Source organism: Mizuhopecten yessoensis, unplaced genomic scaffold, assembly GCF_002113885.1.
Source record: "Mizuhopecten yessoensis strain PY_sf001 unplaced genomic scaffold, ASM211388v2 scaffold6731, whole genome shotgun sequence".
Classification (NCBI taxonomy): Eukaryota; Metazoa; Mollusca; class Bivalvia; order Pectinida; family Pectinidae; genus Mizuhopecten; species Mizuhopecten yessoensis.
The window spans coordinates 48,542-66,301 of record NW_018406696.1 but is presented as its reverse complement, the minus strand read 5'-3'; the positions used below and the strand labels follow the sequence as shown (position 1 = coordinate 66,301).

Sequence of the window (17,760 nt, the reverse complement as noted above, 5' to 3'; positions counted from 1 at the left end):
ACACATCACTCAAGGTATCAATTCACACACATCACTCAAGGTATCGGGTCACACACATCACTCGAAGTATCAAGTCACACACATCACTGATGGTATCAAGTCACACACATCACTCAAGGTATCGGGTCACACACATCACTCAAAGTATTAATTCACACACATCACGGAAGGAATCAAGTCAAACACATCACTCAAGGTATCAAGTCAAACACATCACTCAAGGTATCAAGTCACACACATCACTCAAGGCATCGGGTCACACACATCACTCACAGCATCAATTCACACTCACCACTGAAGGTATCAGGTCACACACATCACTCACAGTATCAATTCACACTCACCACTGAAGGTATCAGGTCACACACATCACTCACAGTATCAATTCACACTCACCACTGAAGGTATCAGGTCACACACATCACTCACAGTATCAATTCACACTCACCACTGAAGGTATCAGGTCACACACATCACTCACAGTATCAATTCACACTCACCACTGAAGGTATCAGGTCACACACATCACTCACAGTATCAATTCACACTCACCACTGAAGGTATCAGGTCACACACATCACTCACAGTATCAATTCACACTCACCACTGAAGGTATCAGGTCACACACATCACTCACAGTATCAATTCACACTCACCACTGAAGGTATCAGGTCACACACATCACTCACAGTATCAATTCACACACATCACTGAAGGAATCAAGTCAAACACATCACTCAAGGTATCAAGTCACACACATCACTCAAGGTATCAGGTCACACACATCACTCAAGGTATCAAGTCACACACATCACGGAAGGAATCAAGTCACACACATCACTCAAGGTATCAAGTCACACTCATCACTCAAGGTATCGGGTCACACACATCACTCAAGGTATCAAGTCAAACACATCACTCAAGGTATCGGGTCACCCACATCACTCAAGGTATCAAGTCACACACACTACTCAAGGTTTCAAGTCAAACACATCACTCAAGGTATCAAGTCACACACACTACTCAAGGTTTCAAGTCAAACACATCACTCAAGGTATCGGGTCACACATATCACTCAAGGTATCAAGACAAACAAATCACTCAAGGTATCAAGTCACACACACTACTCAAGGTATCAAGTCAAACACATCACTCATTGAATCAAGTCACACACATCACTCAAGGTATCAGGTCACACACATCACTCACAGTATCAATTCACACACATCAAGGAAGGAATCAAGTCAAACACATCACTCAAGGTATCGGGTCACACACATCACTCAAGGTATCAGGTCACACACATCACTCACAGTATCAATTCACACACATCAAGGAAGGAATCAAGTCAAACACATCACTCAAGGTATCAAGTCACACACATCACTCAAGGTATGAAGTCACTCACCACTCAATGTACATGTATCAGGTCAAACTCACAGATTGATTGAAGTAGTATATTTGATCACATTGCAACAATTGAAATTGTTTCAAATAAGCTGTTATTTCTTTGTATTTTGGCTTTTGATATGAATTCATACCATGAACTGTATTTCAAACTTAATAATTTGCAAAACTTTAGTGTGTTTTGATCATGGTTAATTGCCTCTTTTTTTAAAGATAAGCAGTCACTAAACTACAGGAAATGTTATAAACAGGAAGTTGACCTGCATTCTTGGATTGCTTTCTAAGACTTCATATGTATGTATAGTTTATGTTACTTGTCATTACAGGAGGAGACCAAGAAGGGGGGATTACCTCAGGGTTATGGATCTTTCCATCAACATTACATTTTAGATGGTAAAATCATTGCCGTAGGTGTCATTGACATCCTGCCTTACTGTGTGTCATCTGTCTATCTCTACTACCACCCAGACTACGACTTTCTGTCTTTAGGAACATATACAGCTCTCAGGTATGTAATATATCATTATGATAACACCCAACATATAAAGCCCTGGTATATAAACTCAGGAATATGTTGCTAATAAAGTCAACTGTTCCTTTACTACAAAGCCATGGAACGTTGTCCGTCCAGACAGCTACTTTTAGTTAGGAGGCACGGTAGTGTAGTGGTAGGATGCCGGGCATCATATAAAGGGTTGCGAGTTTGAGTCATGGCACAGTATTGTGTTGTATCTTTCTAGAAGTTACTTTACTCTGCTTGTTCCAGTCTACTCGGCTGTAAATGAGTACATGGTTGGGCAGTGCTAGAATTGTTGAATGCTAGCTGTTAGCTCCGAAATGGAAACACCAGCTGTATCTTTTCCTCAGGGAGTTGAGAAAGATATTGGCTGGTTGCAAAGGCCCTATAACCATGGATAATAATTTGTGAACCGCTTTGAGACGACCTTTGAACTAGGTTGTGATAAAGCGGTATATAAGAACCTGCAATTAGTTTTAATTACAATTATTAAAGATTTCTCAATGCAACAATACATGTAGTTTTCTACATTATCTAGACAACCAGGCTAACATGGTTCCTTTGTTTACAAATTTACTTTATCTTTTTCTGTTGCAATCTCTGTAAGGATCTTAATCAGACAAAGAACTCTATATAATACATATGATTTGTTAAATGTTCTGAATTATAAAAAAATCAGTATTTTATTTTTACAGAGAAATTGCCTTTGTTCAAGAGCTGAACAAGAAAGCCCCTGACCTTATATATTACTATATGGGATACTACATACATTCATGTCCGAAAATGAAATATAAGGTAAAGTATATCTTCAGATAATATACCACAGCTACATGTAACCATAGATATTGAACAGTGATCAAATCATTGTTGCTCATGATCAGTGCTGAACTTTCACTTGTGAGATTTCATTTCTTTGGTTATTCATCATCTGAAAGCACAACAGTCATTCTGAATCTTTGAAAATTTGACCAATCAAATTATCCGTACTATTTTGTTTGACTATGTATGTGATTGAGTATTTTACACAAAATTCTGGCACTTTGTGATATCAGTATTATATGACAGATTTTAACTCAGGACTTTTATACAGACTTAAGTTATCTTGATGTGTGTTACTGTGACATAATGCAGAGGTGATGTGCATAATATATTTTTCAGTATGTAAGACAGATATCATTAAATTTGTTTCTCTGTCTCCAGGGTCAGTACTTCCCATAATTCCAGAAAATAATATAATATATTTTTGGTATGTAAGACAGATATCATTAAATTTATTCGTCTGTCTCCAGGGTCAGTACTTCCCATCATTCCTGTTGTGTCCAGAGACCTACACCTGGCTACCGATAGCAGAGTGTGCACCTAAACTAGATGTAAACAAATACTCCAGGTTCGCCGCGGACGACGTAGGTATGTACAGTTATTGTGATACCGTCTAATGTAATACATTAGTTCAGTATGATAATTTGTTCCAATGTTCTTTTCATATGGTTATCATTATGACTGATATTGATTTTTTATGGCCACATTTGAATGCATGTACAGTACCAGTATTAAAAAGTCATCATCAATCAGGAAAAAACAAGTAACCCTTTTTGTTTACAAAGGTCCCTTATCAGCTGCCTCAGCTTTCTACCTTATGTAATAATATGGGGCAAAGAAGTCATTCCAACAGTGTGGACAAGTTTAGGTTGTCAAATTTTCAGAGCGATCCACTCCTTTTTCAAGGCACAGTGAAACAAAACAGTTACATGTACATATACATCATATTACAAGAAGATAGAACTGATATACTATAATTGAAAATATAGCTATTATATAAAACCAATAGTCCCCTCGGCTAAAGACAGCCGAGGGCAGCAATTAAGCTGAGAGCATTGCGGACAAGGAACGCTGATGTAGAGGACCTATTCCTACGCAAGATGCACTATCACATAAAGTGAGTCAACGAGAGATATCAAAAACGTGGAACATGTGCATGTGGAAATCTGGCCCAGTAAATGTGAAAAATATCAATTTGCTAGGGAATGTCTCCTTCGTCGCCTCTCAATTCTGCGGTGGATCTAACAGTCACAGCAGGGGGTCCACATTTAGTCGCCTCTTTTGGTTTGCAGGAATAATGCATGTAATTATGGGACTTTAACTCTGAACATCTGCGTTCAAAGATGATGTCATCCCAAATAATACGCCTGATGCGCAGAGCTTGGGAGTAGAGTATGCTTCTTGTGGTGTGCGAGGGATGACAACTGGATGGGAGAAGATACTGGTGTGTGCTGACACACACCAGTATCTCCTCCCATCCAGACAAAGTGGGGGTACTGGACAGGGCCAGTCTGCTTGTATACAAAGTCAGACCCCAAACACAAAGGGTACCTTGTGTAGTCATGTTCCACCCAGACATGTCGCCACTTCCATCTATCTTGAAAAAGCACTGGTGCATCATCGAATCTTCAGCAAAACTTAGGCAGATCTTTCCAGAGTCTCCTATACTGGCATATCTTAGACCTAAACACATTATAGATCTTGTGGTAAGCAGCAAGCTACCTACACCTAACCCTGCTGCGGTGAAAGGCTCTTTCAATACCTGTAACAAGAAGGTGTGCAAACTGTGTCTATACACGTGCTCCACAGATACATTTCAATGTACAATCAACGGCAAAGTGTATCACATACTACTAACACTGACATGCACATCAGTCAATGTGGTGTACCTTATTACCTGCAATAAATACAATTTACAGTACGTTGGCGAGACCTGCACCCAGCTCAATGTCAGGATCAACAACCACCGCTGCTCCATCAAGCAGAACAAACCAGACTTCCCTGTGGCAAGGCCTTTTAATATGCCTAGCCACAGTTGGAAAGACATGCAGGTTGTTGCCATAGATCATTGCCCTACATGGGATGAAATGAGACGACGTACGAGAGAACGTTTTTGGATCACCAATCTACAAACCTGCTACCCTCGAGGTATGATCGAACGATAGGTGGTTGCCATCTGCTCGTTTTCCTTCCAGGGGGCATTTGACCTAATGATGCATTACTGCACAGTTGGTCACCTATCTCACCTGCCTGCTGCTTCATGTCAGTGTGTGTGACCAACAGCCGTTGTCAGATTAATTTTGCAGATTTATACAGTATCTTAGCCATTTCATCTACTTATTCCTCCTGCATTCACTTATTTGATAATTACATGCATTATTCCTACAAACCAAAAGAGGCGACTAAGTGTGGACCCCCTGCTGTGACTGTTAGATCCACCGCAGAATTGAGAGGCGACTAATGAGACATTCCCTAGCAAATTGAGATTTTTCACATTTACCGGGCCAGATTTCCACATGCACATGTTCCACGTTTTTGATATCTCTCGTTGACTCACTTTATGTGATAATGCACCTTGCGCAAGAATAGGTCCTCAACATCAGCGTTCCTTGTCTGCGATGCTCTCGGCTGTCTTTAGCCGAGGGGACTATTGGTTTTAAATAATAGCTATATTTTCAATTATAGTATATCAGTTCTATCTTCTTGTAATATGATGTATTGTACATGTAACTGTTCTGTTTCACTGTGTCTTGAAAAGGAGCGGATCGCTCCGAAAATTTGACAACCTAAACTGTTTGAATTACTTCTTTGCCCCATATAATATTTTAAGTAATTTGTATCCTATGGACATACCTCCATTAGAATCCAGTGTTATATGGGATTTTACCGTCTATATTACTTCTTTGACCCATAATGTAATAATACATATACTTGATCTGTTTATGGATATTGGCTGTATGACCTGTCTTCTTGGCAGTTATGAATGGGAAGAAACAACAGCAAGCAATTTTATTATGATAAGCAATTTCAGACCATGGTCCATTTTACCTAATCTGGAGATGGATATTTGTACAATGTTACCTAAGTCTTTGTAGATGTATTATTTGGTAACTAGCATTAAACAGAATAGTGAATACCATAAGTTTCTAACAGAATTCTACTGTATTGTTTTGTATTAATACATGTCATCAAGCTTGAGTGGGAACAGCTAATAAAAAAAATATGTTTATTTTACAGAGGATGACGGTGCAAAACTTGAGATTGACACTGTGCTTGTACTTTTCTGTCGGCAAATTATGACTTATGAAATCTACAAGGCTTTGAATGCAAAAGCACGAGACGCTAAAGAAGTGATGGAATATGCCCTTTTTGTGGGAAGGAAGTGTGCACAGAGACTGTTGTTGTTTAGAAAATCATAGATATCAACATAAACTTGATAATAGAAATATGCACATTGAATGTTTTGATTAATTGGAACTATCGGTGTTGCAGTATTTATTTTAGTTAGTAATATTCTAATACTATTATTAGCCGACATGAAGTCTATCCAGCAGCAATGTTTTCCTTCAACAACTTCTGAAGATCCATAAGGTATTAAGGGTCAAAATGTTTAGCCTGTAACTTGCTGGGGTGGAGGGCTACCAAGTTTGCTGAAATGTATAACCTTGATCCATTTCTAAGGTCATGATCCTGATCCATTTTTTAAAATCACAGGGGTAAAATGTATTGAAATCTTAAAACTTCTAAAGGCCAACAGTATTGACATTTGGCCTGTAACTTGCCAGGATGAAGGCTATCAAGATTATTTTTTGCAAATTAGTTTGACACACACTCAAGGTCATAGATGTCATATATGTGTTGAAATCTTCGAATGAATCTACTTAAGATCTGTGTTGGGTAGTACATCGTATGTACTTTACTAGCCAGTGCCATGCTTAATATTAGTCTATTAAGTAACTTATCAAGATATCTGTGTATTAGATCTTGTCTGACATGTAACTTATCAAGATATCTGTGTATTAGATCTTGTCTGACATGTAACTTATCAAGATATCTGTTTATTAGATCTTGTCTGGCATGTCACTTATCAAGATATCTGTGTATTAGATCTTGTCTGACATGTAACTTATCAAGATATTTGTGTATTAGATCTTGTCTGATATGTAACTTATCAAGATATCTGTGTATTAGATCATGTCTGCCATGTAACTTATCAAGATATCTGTTTATCAGATCTTGTCTGGCATGTCACTTATCAAGATATCTGTGTATTAGATCATGTCTGCCATGTAACTTATCAAGATATCTGTTTAGTAGATCTTGTCTGGCATGTCACTTATCAAGATATCTGTGTATTAGATCATGTCTGCCATGTAACTTATCAAGATATCTGTGTATTAGATCATGTCTGCCATGTAACTTATCAAGATATCTGTGTAGTAGATCTTGTCTGACATGTAACTTATCAAGATATCTGTGTGTTAGATCTTGTCCGACATGTAACTTATCAAGAAATCTGTGTATTAGATCTTGTCTGACATGTAACTTATCAAGATATCTGTGTATTAGATCTTGTCTGACATGTAACTTATCAAGATATCGATGTGTTAGATCTTGTCTGACATGTAACAGTCCTATGTGATTTTTATTGTGTCTAATTTAATGATTGGTACAATGTGTAAGTTGGTAAAATAATCATTATGGGTAGACCCTGTAGTTCAATACCACTGAGTCTTTCTTATTGTTCACACACATGTTCTATTTGTTTATGAAATGTTCTGTTATGCATTAGAAGTCTAAGGGTTTTGGTCTTGGCAATAACCACAAGGCCACGAGTAGGGTTTTATGTTTGTCAGCCTGTTGGAGTACAGAGGAATACAAATATTTGTATCATGTTCTATAGAAAGGACAGTGATCATTATAGATATTGAATATACAAGAATAGATTAAACATATGGTATTTAAAGTAGATAGAATTGCTATCTTTAAAGTTGATTCTCTTACCAAGGCCTTTAGCCAGACAGTGTTGCTGTATTCCAATCACGGATGTGTCTCATTCAGTGGATCTGCAGCTATAGTCACTGGAAAAGGCTTCTTGTCCGTCATGAAATGTGGCTGCATATGTCTCTGGGGGGGGGGGGGGGTGAGACCAAGTCGTTAAGGCATCTGACAATCTATGATCACTAGCCCTCCACCACTGGGTCGTGGGTGCAAAGCCTGTATGGGGCATGCAGTCATCAGGTAGTGTCGGCAGGTTGGTGGTTTTCTCCAGGTACTCCTGTTTCCTCCACCACTAAAACCTAGTAAGTCCTTTAATGACCATAGCTGTTAATAGGATGTTAAGCAACAACAAACCAAACTAATATCATTTCTTGTGATTGGTTAATAACAGTTTCTCTGAAATTTTTGTATGGGTTAAGACACAAGAAGGATTGTAGCCTCCCTGAGCCTGACACCAAAGTCATCATATTGTTGTATTATTAGCAATGTGAGATGGAGGTGTGATACGTTCATAGTACAAGCTACCTAGTTGTTATGGATTACAAAATTATTAAATTGCAAAACAGAATACAATGAGTTATAGATATGAGTTATCTCCCTTTTGTCATTACTTGGGGCCGCTTTCATTTATAGTGATCCAAATGGTTGAACCAGTTGGACCAGAGTTATATCGTTTCTGAAATGCGGTCCGACCTTGTAATCTGATGCTGCTTTCAGGTGAGCCTTGACAAAGCCTTTCAAGGCCTGCATAACTAATTGCAGGTCCATCAGGATTTATACCCGAAAATATTACATTTAAAAACTGACAAACCGTTGTTCCACTTAAATGAACAGGCCCCAGATTTAAATTGGATCAAGAACATAATATATAGTACAGCTGTCAACAGACAATATATGTAGCTTCTTCAATCTTCTGTTTAAAAGATATCAAATATCTCTGTCAAAAATAAATCATACATTTTAGAACTTACAAGTTAACTACAGTTGAATGATCAGTACCGGGTATACATTTCCCTACTGTTCAAAATTGTATATTTAGGTTAAGCTATAGCAAATCAGTTTGTTTTGATTCTGTTTTGCAATTAACATTTTGTACTCTATCAGATGTTCAAGATATTTTTGATCTAAAACTTTAATATGCAGGTTTGTTCCATACCATGTTAGCAATATACCTAACTATGATAGTAATTACTTAAAAAATTCCTTTTTGTTGATACTGTAGTGACAGATGCAAAGCTATTTCAGGTTTATTAACCACTAACAAATAAATCATAAACCCTGGTGTTTATGATTTTAATGATATTTATTTTGACACTGAAACCTCATCATTGTGTGTATAGTGACAGGTAAGGATCATGTTTTTATAATGGAACTCTGAAACCTTTTCCTAGATATTGGTGATTTAAGAAATATGTGCAATTCAACTGGCAATGAAGTACAGGTTTAACTTTCAATTGAACTGGCATTAATGAAGTAGGTTTAGCTTACAATTAAATTGGCAATGAAGTAGGTTTGGCTTACAATTAAACTGGCGATGAAGTAGGTTTAGCTGAAATCAAATGCAGAATGCCCTACGGTTTTAAAGTACATTTAGTTTCAATCGTTATTTTTTTATTTATGCATTTGCTGTTCGTTAATATTTTCACACATACATAATTATGACGAAACATGTATATGGATTTTCCTAGATGTTTGTATTGTTAAGTTGTTAGAGAGATTTTATTGTATAAGATAGTGTCCGAACATGACAATTCTGAAACAGATGAATGTATTTTATATGTAACCTATTTTATTAAAAATGTGGTAATCTACGTTTCTATGTAACTTGCTCTCTGAGTCTTTACTTTGAAATAGAATAAAACAAATAGAAGATTTTCGCGAGTTCCGGGCTTGATATGTTAAGGTATTATGTTGCTTTATGTCTTGTATAAAGGAAACACTGAAGTAGGTTTTTGCAGGGTAAACAGACTTTTGTTTCAAATAAAGGAACAATGCAAGATTGTATTCAAAATAAATCCATTCTCTGCACTTGATGCTGAAGTTAGCTGGATCATAAAGAAAACTGTCAACTGGAGTCACATATTAATATGTCAATGTAAAATTGTATTGATTTGATGACTGAAAGGATATTATTTTTGGCAATAATAAGCTGATTTAATTTAGCTGGATCATAAAGAAAACTGTCAACTGGAGTCACATATTAATATGTCAATATAAAATTTATTGATTTGATGACTGAAAATTATTTTTGGCAGTAATAAGCTGATTTAATTTATGTCAAAATACTTTTATATTTTTAACCTTTATATTATTGTACTGCTTACTGGGATTGAATAACCTTTAACCTCTCAATGTCTGCAATATTTAAAACAGAAATTTTGCGTATCTCTGTAGAAATAGAAAAATTCACATAACACTGATTTTTCTGTTTTTTAGATGTAAGTAATATTAATGTTACTTGACAAAACATGTTCAACCTTGTGATGAATACTCAAACTTATATCTAACCAACAATCAAGAAACTTAAACGAACAAACATTATGTATGATTTTGTGTGAGATTGACAACAGAAACCATCACATTTACTGTATTTTGATAAAACCTCTGCCTTTTATACTGTGTTCTTATCCTCCTGTATCTGATGAGTAACAAAATAAACTGTCAGTAGTACATGTACATCAGAATGAATTTGTCTTGCCTCTCATTTACACATGCAGAAACTACATGTTTTTGTTACTGATACAAAAGTGCACACATTTTATCTGCAGGTCTGACTCAATTGTAAGCATAGATGTGCTTGAAGCTAATTTCTAAAGCACCAATCATTGATGCAGTACTTTGATTGTTGATTTAGATGTTGCTGCTGAGAATATGAATATGCTTTTCATACAAAATCCTACTTTGTAGCTTATATACATAATTGTTTGTATTTTGCTTTGAAATAAAAATATAAACAGATATATCTTCTGTATATTTGAAATAAAGATAGTATAAGCCATCAGGCAGAACATCCAGAACCCTGTTATAAACATGTGATTTTCTTATATATCAAAATTGTTTGGAGGAGATCGAGGCCTATTATAATCTATAGAAACAAAGTTCTTCCATTATGCTCTTGAGCAGACATTTTTAAAGAGTCTTTGGAGCTAGGGATATAAAGATCTTAAAACTCTGTAGCTATGTTTCCTCTCCTCTCTTTTTCTTTCACAAGACATGGAAGCTTAAGCTTGCAGATGTGAAAAACAGTGGTATACCTTTCAGTCTTGAAAAAATGTCGGATCTCCTTTTGCCTGTTATTCAGGCACTGCGCTTTCAAAATTGTTTGATTTTTTTTTATTATAGCAACCCTCAATGAGACCATATATATCTCATATACACATCTTTACCGGAAATTAGTATTCCCATTTTGTAAGGTTCACCGTAATCTTTTGTAATGAGTGATTTAATTTAATTTGAATTAAACGCGCAGGAGTTATTTCCCTTATATTTCATTAATTGTACCCAAATCAAACATTTTCTTTTGTCATAATCCTACCAGTGATAGAGTACATAAACAGGATTTATTTATATTAAACACTTTTATTTTTCTACAAAAAAATAAAGCAAACTAAAGCAAAAAAAAGAAGTAAACTTTTATTTATTTGTGTTGATATACGCGGGATGAATTAGTAACGGTATAAGCGGCACATGTGCCGGCGAAGTGAATGGCATATTGAGGCTGGGCCTAACTTGATGTAAAGGTGATTATTCAAGGACGTTATTTTCATTTCGTAACACCTAATTTAAGTTGCGTTACGTTCTTCTCCTGTTAATATGCAGAGCTATATTAAGAGCTTATTAGCATATGTATTTTTTTGTGAAAAACAGTATTCAGGGGTCTTTTTCCTGCGGCAAATTTCGACAGGGCAGCCGGCATATTCGGCTCACTTAAGCACTTATAGTTGAATCTATACAATAATACGTAGAGCTTTTCCCCAACTTTGTGTTTACATACTTGGAGTGATCTTCTGGTTCCCGGTTGGCCCTAATTTCGAAACTACATTTGCTGATTACATGGTAAAAAATATCGATCAACTGTAGCCACCCATATCATGTTCTCTATAAGACGCACCTCTTAGTATAATTCGAGGAAATTTTATACTATTACAGCACTTACGTTACACTCATATCGCTTCAAGGACATCGTAAATGAAGCTCATCATGACGGGGGAGGGGGGGGGGGGGTCTAAAAACTGTAGTTTCAGTGAAGCAATAAGCTGAATGAAGTTGTTGTCACTTTAAGATGTCATTTCTGTTATAATTATATACAAATCAACATTTGTGACGACACCAAACTCATTTTAACCTATATGTATGTAGTTGAACTGGAATGGATCGATCGATTGTTGGTGACAAGGTAGCTCAATTTGTCCGCTATAGTTCAAAGGGTTAACGTTCCAGGTTCAAATCCCATTTTGGCTGTGCATTTTTCTTCTCCCATTACATATGTTTTCTGATAAAAGAAAAGAGTTAAATGCTAAGGTAATGGGTGGTCACCTTAAAAATAGAATATAGTTTGTCTCCAATGCGCTGAGAAAATAAATAATTGGAACAGTTGTACACTAATCAAAGATAAGGTCCAGATGTGTTATACTGTTAATTTTGATGTCACTCTGAGTTCATGTTACTTTGTAATTATATACAGGGGTGCAGCTGTAACCTGTTCAGAGTTAATTCCCTTTGGAATAATTACTTTGATTCTTTATTTCAGATAAGTCTTTGGTCAACAGGAAGTAAAGATGACCATCCTTGGAGCCCAGCTTGTGTTCAGTCTCATCGTTTTTAGCCTTTTGCAGAAATTGGCAAAACATTTCTCCTTTGGGCGATGGCTTCTGTGTGGGAAGTTATTCCGTTTTTTACATCCTACCGATGCTCAAATAAGAGAGGTTGCTGGCCTGGCTTCCTCAACTGCACCAAACAAGGCTAAAAACAGAAAATTTGATAATCGTAAGGATAAGGCTGGTGCTGGAAATGCTGAAGGTTTCTCTGTACCAAGGAGCATTCCTCTTGAACTGGATACTGCTCCAGTGGAACTTATAGATCTCTTACAGCTGAAGTTTTACGACGAGTATCAATGGCTTATGGATTTTTCAGTATCGGCAGTAGTTGTGTACATATTAACAGAGATCTATTTCACCTTAGGTCAGAGGTCAGAAATGAATATCAGTATTCTCTGGTGTCTCCTAGCAGTAGGATTCTGTCTGCGGCTGTTAGTTGCCCAGACAGCCATGTATTTTAAGTCGGACGAGGGTGGAGAGAAGATCCTATGCGTTACATTTGGTTTCTTCTTTCTGGTAGTTGCTATGGGAGTATTAGTGATTGACTCGGGTACATTGGAACTTGGATTGCAGGAGGGATACAGCAATTTTTCGGAAAGTGCAACACAGTTTCTAAAAGAACAAGGGCTAGAATCTCATGGACCTGTATCATTCTTGACCTTCAAAATCATCTTGACATTTCTATGTTCTTTTATAGGTGCACTTTTAACATTTCCCGGACTACGCTATGCAAAACTACATCTTGACACATTAAAATACTACAAAGAACAGCGAGTCATGCAAGCACTTTTACAACTGAATTTTGTTATGCCCATCATCATCCTATTGATGTGGTTCAAACCTATTGGGAGAGACGTCATATGTGCAAAGCACTGGAAAGTGACATATCAACTAATGAATGAGCCAATGTTTGAAATTTGGAGAATCAGTCTGATTGTTATTTTCATAGTATTACGTCTTTGTCTCCTGACACCACATCTACAAAGCCATCTTAATGTTGCTTACATTCGACTGGAGAATCTGAAGAAAGAAACTGGTCGAGTTAACAGTAGAGACCTACAAAAGATGGTGGCTCGTGTATTCTATTATCTCTGTGTTGTGGCACTGCAGTATATAACCCCTCTAGTATTACTTTTGTTTCTGACATTTTTACAAAAGACTCTTGGAGACTTCTCCTGGTCGGCCATGTTTGGAGAGAGTGTGGAGGATTATGTTACATCCCTCAGTGTAGGAAAGGCTAACATTGCTCCTACCAATGCTACTACACCTATTAACGAGCCAGACAGTGTGACAGAGGCGGTCGCCCAATTCTCCTGGGCCATGACAAACCTGAGACTGGTATTCTCTCCCCAGTGGTATCGTGGACTCCTGGCCTTCGTGGTGTGGTGGGTGGGAGCAAGCTGGTTTACATGTACAGCCTTTGGAATCTACTACTACTCAAAAATTTCTTCTTAACTTTTATCTTCATATAACGGGGGGCAAAAAAATATCTTTATGTATACCTGGTACTTAACATATTTTTTCACTTTAAATTTAAAAAAAAAATGTTGTTGCTCCATGATTTTGTTCTTATGATGATCTTTTAGAAGTGATTTTCATGAATGAATATAATTGTTCGGGAAATAACCAAAAAATCTAGTAAAATGATATTTAAATATGCATTTTAATTGAGGATCATTTCAGCATAAAATTGTACAATCTAGGTCTAAAAAGTCAGGTTAATTTCAGTACTGCTATCATTTACACTGAACAAAATACTGTCATACATACAAACTTATATTTTGTGTAAATGACAAAATGTTCCTCTTAGGTAATCACAGAATGATAGAAACAGGAATTGTTTTCTTAGAGTGATTCTAGATTTCGCAAGATTGAGTGGGTTGCAATTTTTTTTATGTTTTCAAAATGTCTGTTTTAATACTGTATTCTTGTCATAATGTTTTCATTCTGAAAGAACATACAAAATGTACTTAATTTTTTTTACTGCGAAAACTGTGAGCTATAGCTAAAATAATTAAGTTACCATCACAGTAATGTTAAAAGTTATAGATTTCTGTATACAGTATATCTTATTTGTGTAATCCCCTAGATTGTACGTATTATTTATATTTCATAGAATATTAGGTCATGTTGAATATTCATGTTTCTTGTAAGCTGTATAGCCTTGAATTCAGGTACCTACTCTAACTTGAGGCATGCAGTATCCAAAAGCGTGTTAAAATTAGATAATAAACAATGGTAAAGCAATCTTATTTTTTTTTTACCTATAGATATATTTATTTGTATGAGTAGGCAAATTGAGAAAAAAACATTGTATCTACTGGTCACAAATTGTCAGTAGCTTCCTTTGAGGTAGAGTGGCCCAATCATGTGTTAGTGCTCTTTGGTATTTCTAATTTGTTAGTCATTCTTTTTTACTTGAATTATTTGCTAATTTTTGAGTAAAATATAAAAATAAATTTATCCTTATTCCTTATTTCACAAAATAGTTTGGCTCTGCTATGAGATTTTGATCCCTGGACGTCATGGTTATAAAGTAGGGAGCTCAACCACTGTGTCAATGGTCAGGATATCTGTTACCTGTAATACTTATCTGTAGCTATACTGAGGACAATTTCAAATTGTTTTAACTCCCTAAAAGGGCCCTCAACCTATAATTACCTTTGTATTATTGTTGAGGAAATAACTTCAATTAAACAAAGTAACTTTTTGAGGTCTGTATATAGTAGAATAGTGTAAGGAGACACTAAACTACTTAAAGCTTTTGTAAAATTAATGAGACAGGAATCATGAATCCCTTTGGCTGGTAAAAATTGGTGCATAGGTATTTTACTCTTATTGTTTTAAAAATGTCATGATCTTCTGAGGTAGCTACAGTTTATACAATAACTATTTAAGTTCCAATCAAACTGTAATGTTCCAGCATTTGATATTCAACATGTAGTAGCTACAACCCTTATACAGTGTATTTTTAAATGTACATTAGATTTGTGTGTGTTGTGTGTGAAAATGATAAGAAAATTTTGCTCATTTATATTTTTTTTATTTGGGTGCACTTGGATGTAAAAGTGCAATCTCATTAATCTTGATTTTCAAAAAATGAATAGGAGATTTATAATAGACGGATTGAAGTTATGGTTCTTTTTAGGTTTGTACTTGGTATACGCAATTCTGTTACCTGTGTTTGTGTGTTTTATGTTTAGTAGTTAATATTTGAATTTTTCATTAAAACATTAATGCAAAGCATGAGGTGGTTGGTATCATAAATACTCTACATCAGGATATTAGTACATACATTTTGAGACCTTCTTGCCATTGCTTTATTTAAAAAAATCCATGGTTGATCTGTATGTTTTAATCCATGGTTGATCTGTATGTTTTTTAACTTCAACTCTTTGACAGTTGATAATCCTCAGAAATACATTGAACGTTTTACCTGGAATTGTATGTAATTCACATTGAAATCTGATAAAGATGTTGAGGATACTAAACAAAAATATTTTAGCTGTGTAAAAGTGTAACCAATGAATTATGATAGTGATTAATGAGATGGGGACATACGCATCGTTGTTATTTAAATGCACATGAGCAACATAGATAATTAGCAATACATGTACCAAGATATTTATAAATGGCTTGTTTGTGAGGTTTGAGCAAGATTGAGCATTGACATTTACACAGTATGGCCTGTTTTCAAAACCGTATTTGTTAAATAAATTAATTCTGATGTTGGTGCTTTCGGAAGAGTTCTGTGAATATATATATATATACTAGTTTTTATTTGCTGTAAGTGGAAATCTAATCATTGTTGTTGTTGTTTTCCTTGGTTTCTCAGTACACATTGTATTATGAATTATATTAAATCTGATTCACTTATATGTTATTACACTCACGACTTTAAATTTGATTAAGAAAAGTATCTTATAAAGGTACTCTACCCGTATTACAAACATCTCATACCCGTATTACAAACATCTCATACCCGTATTACAAACATCTCAAAACCACTAATGATATACTAGATCATAATTGGTAAAGACGTTTGTAATATAATTATGGTACAGGTGCTGAAAGACTTGGTCCTGTTTTATTTGGCACCTTATCACTTTAATACTGTTATAAAATGTTTTAGTACAGGTATAAAACATACATGATAAGATTTATAGATCACTTCAATAATCCCAGACAACATGCTTTACCAATCGATTGAATATAACACTTTAAATAAGTCGGTATGTTTTTAATTTCTCTCCATGTGTTCATCAATGGTATGTATGTGTTGTGGTTTGTATGTCTTTAATTTCTCTCCATGTGTTTATCAATGGTATGTATGTGTTGTGGTTTGTATGTTGCTGCTGAGGAATGTATTCAGGTTGGTCCTGCATGATACCCTAGATTGTCTGTTTTCATACAGTTTTCAATAAAAACCAAATTTTCTTACATGCTTTCTTTGATGCTTTTTTCACATAATTTCCTTATGTACAATGTTATTGCATTGATGAGAATAAGCAGACTTTTTTCCAATATTTTGGCAGTGGTTATAGTTAAAAATGAAAAAGAAAAAAAGCAGACAATGGGCTACCAATATGAATTATTTTTATCTTGCTTAGCAAGATTTTTTTGTTTTTATACGCCCGTAAAATTTGATGGAAGTAGAATGAAATGGGGTTGTCCGACGTAAACTTTTGTTTGTCCGGCAATCTCCTCTACTTTTTCCGACCGATCTCTTTGAAAGTAAGTATACATTATAATCATGACATGAAGTTGTGTCTCCCTTAAAAGAATTTTGATTCAACAATTTTTCCAAAAGTTATAGCCCTTTGTTCATTTCAGTATTTGATTTTTTGTCCGGAAATCTCCTCCTACATTTTTTGATGGATCTCTTTGAAACTTAGTAGGCTAAATAAAAATAATATATTATTGTGTTTCCTTGAAAAGAATTTTGATTCAGCAATTTTTGCAAAAGTTATTGCCCTTTGTTTATTTCAGTATTTGATATTTGTCCAGCAATATCCTCCTACATTTTTCAATGGATCTCTTTGAAACTTGGTATACATTATAATCATGACATGAAGTTGTGTCTCCCTTAAAAGAATTTTGATATGACAATTTTTGCAAAAGTTCTTGTCCTTTGTTCATTTCAGTATTTGATTTTTTGTCAGGAAATTTTCTCCTACATTTTTTAAAACATGTCAGATA

At 35.4% G+C, this 17,760-nt stretch overlaps 2 protein-coding genes across 4 annotated transcripts in view; both read left to right on the top strand.

Moving 5' to 3' along the window:
* LOC110452583 (arginyl-tRNA--protein transferase 1-like) overlaps positions 1-6,942 on the top strand; it is a 20,618-nt gene extending 13,676 nt beyond the window's left edge. For both annotated transcript variants that reach the window (XM_021501213.1, XM_021501212.1), the window contains exons 7-10: positions 1,734-1,915; positions 2,620-2,719; positions 3,214-3,331; positions 5,981-6,942. In XM_021501213.1, coding sequence (XP_021356888.1) covers positions 1,734-1,915; positions 2,620-2,719; positions 3,214-3,331; positions 5,981-6,162 — 582 coding nt within the window. In that variant the 3' untranslated portion in view covers positions 6,163-6,942. The remainder of the gene's footprint in view (positions 1-1,733; positions 1,916-2,619; positions 2,720-3,213; positions 3,332-5,980) is intronic.
* Positions 6,943-11,412: 4,470 nt separating this feature from the next.
* On the top strand, positions 11,413-17,001 carry LOC110452581 (transmembrane protein 161B-like). 2 transcript variants are annotated; one of them, XM_021501208.1, is made up of 2 exons: positions 11,413-11,484; positions 12,495-17,001. In XM_021501208.1, the coding sequence occupies exon 2, from the start codon at positions 12,523-12,525 to the stop codon at positions 14,014-14,016; it is 1,494 nt and encodes a 497-aa protein (XP_021356883.1). In that variant the 5' UTR covers positions 11,413-11,484; positions 12,495-12,522; the 3' UTR covers positions 14,017-17,001. The 2 variants fall into 2 exon arrangements, with proteins under 2 accessions (XP_021356883.1, XP_021356884.1); XM_021501209.1 differs by lacking the exon at positions 11,413-11,484 and adding an exon at positions 11,720-11,800.
* Positions 17,002-17,760: the final 759 nt, after the last annotated feature.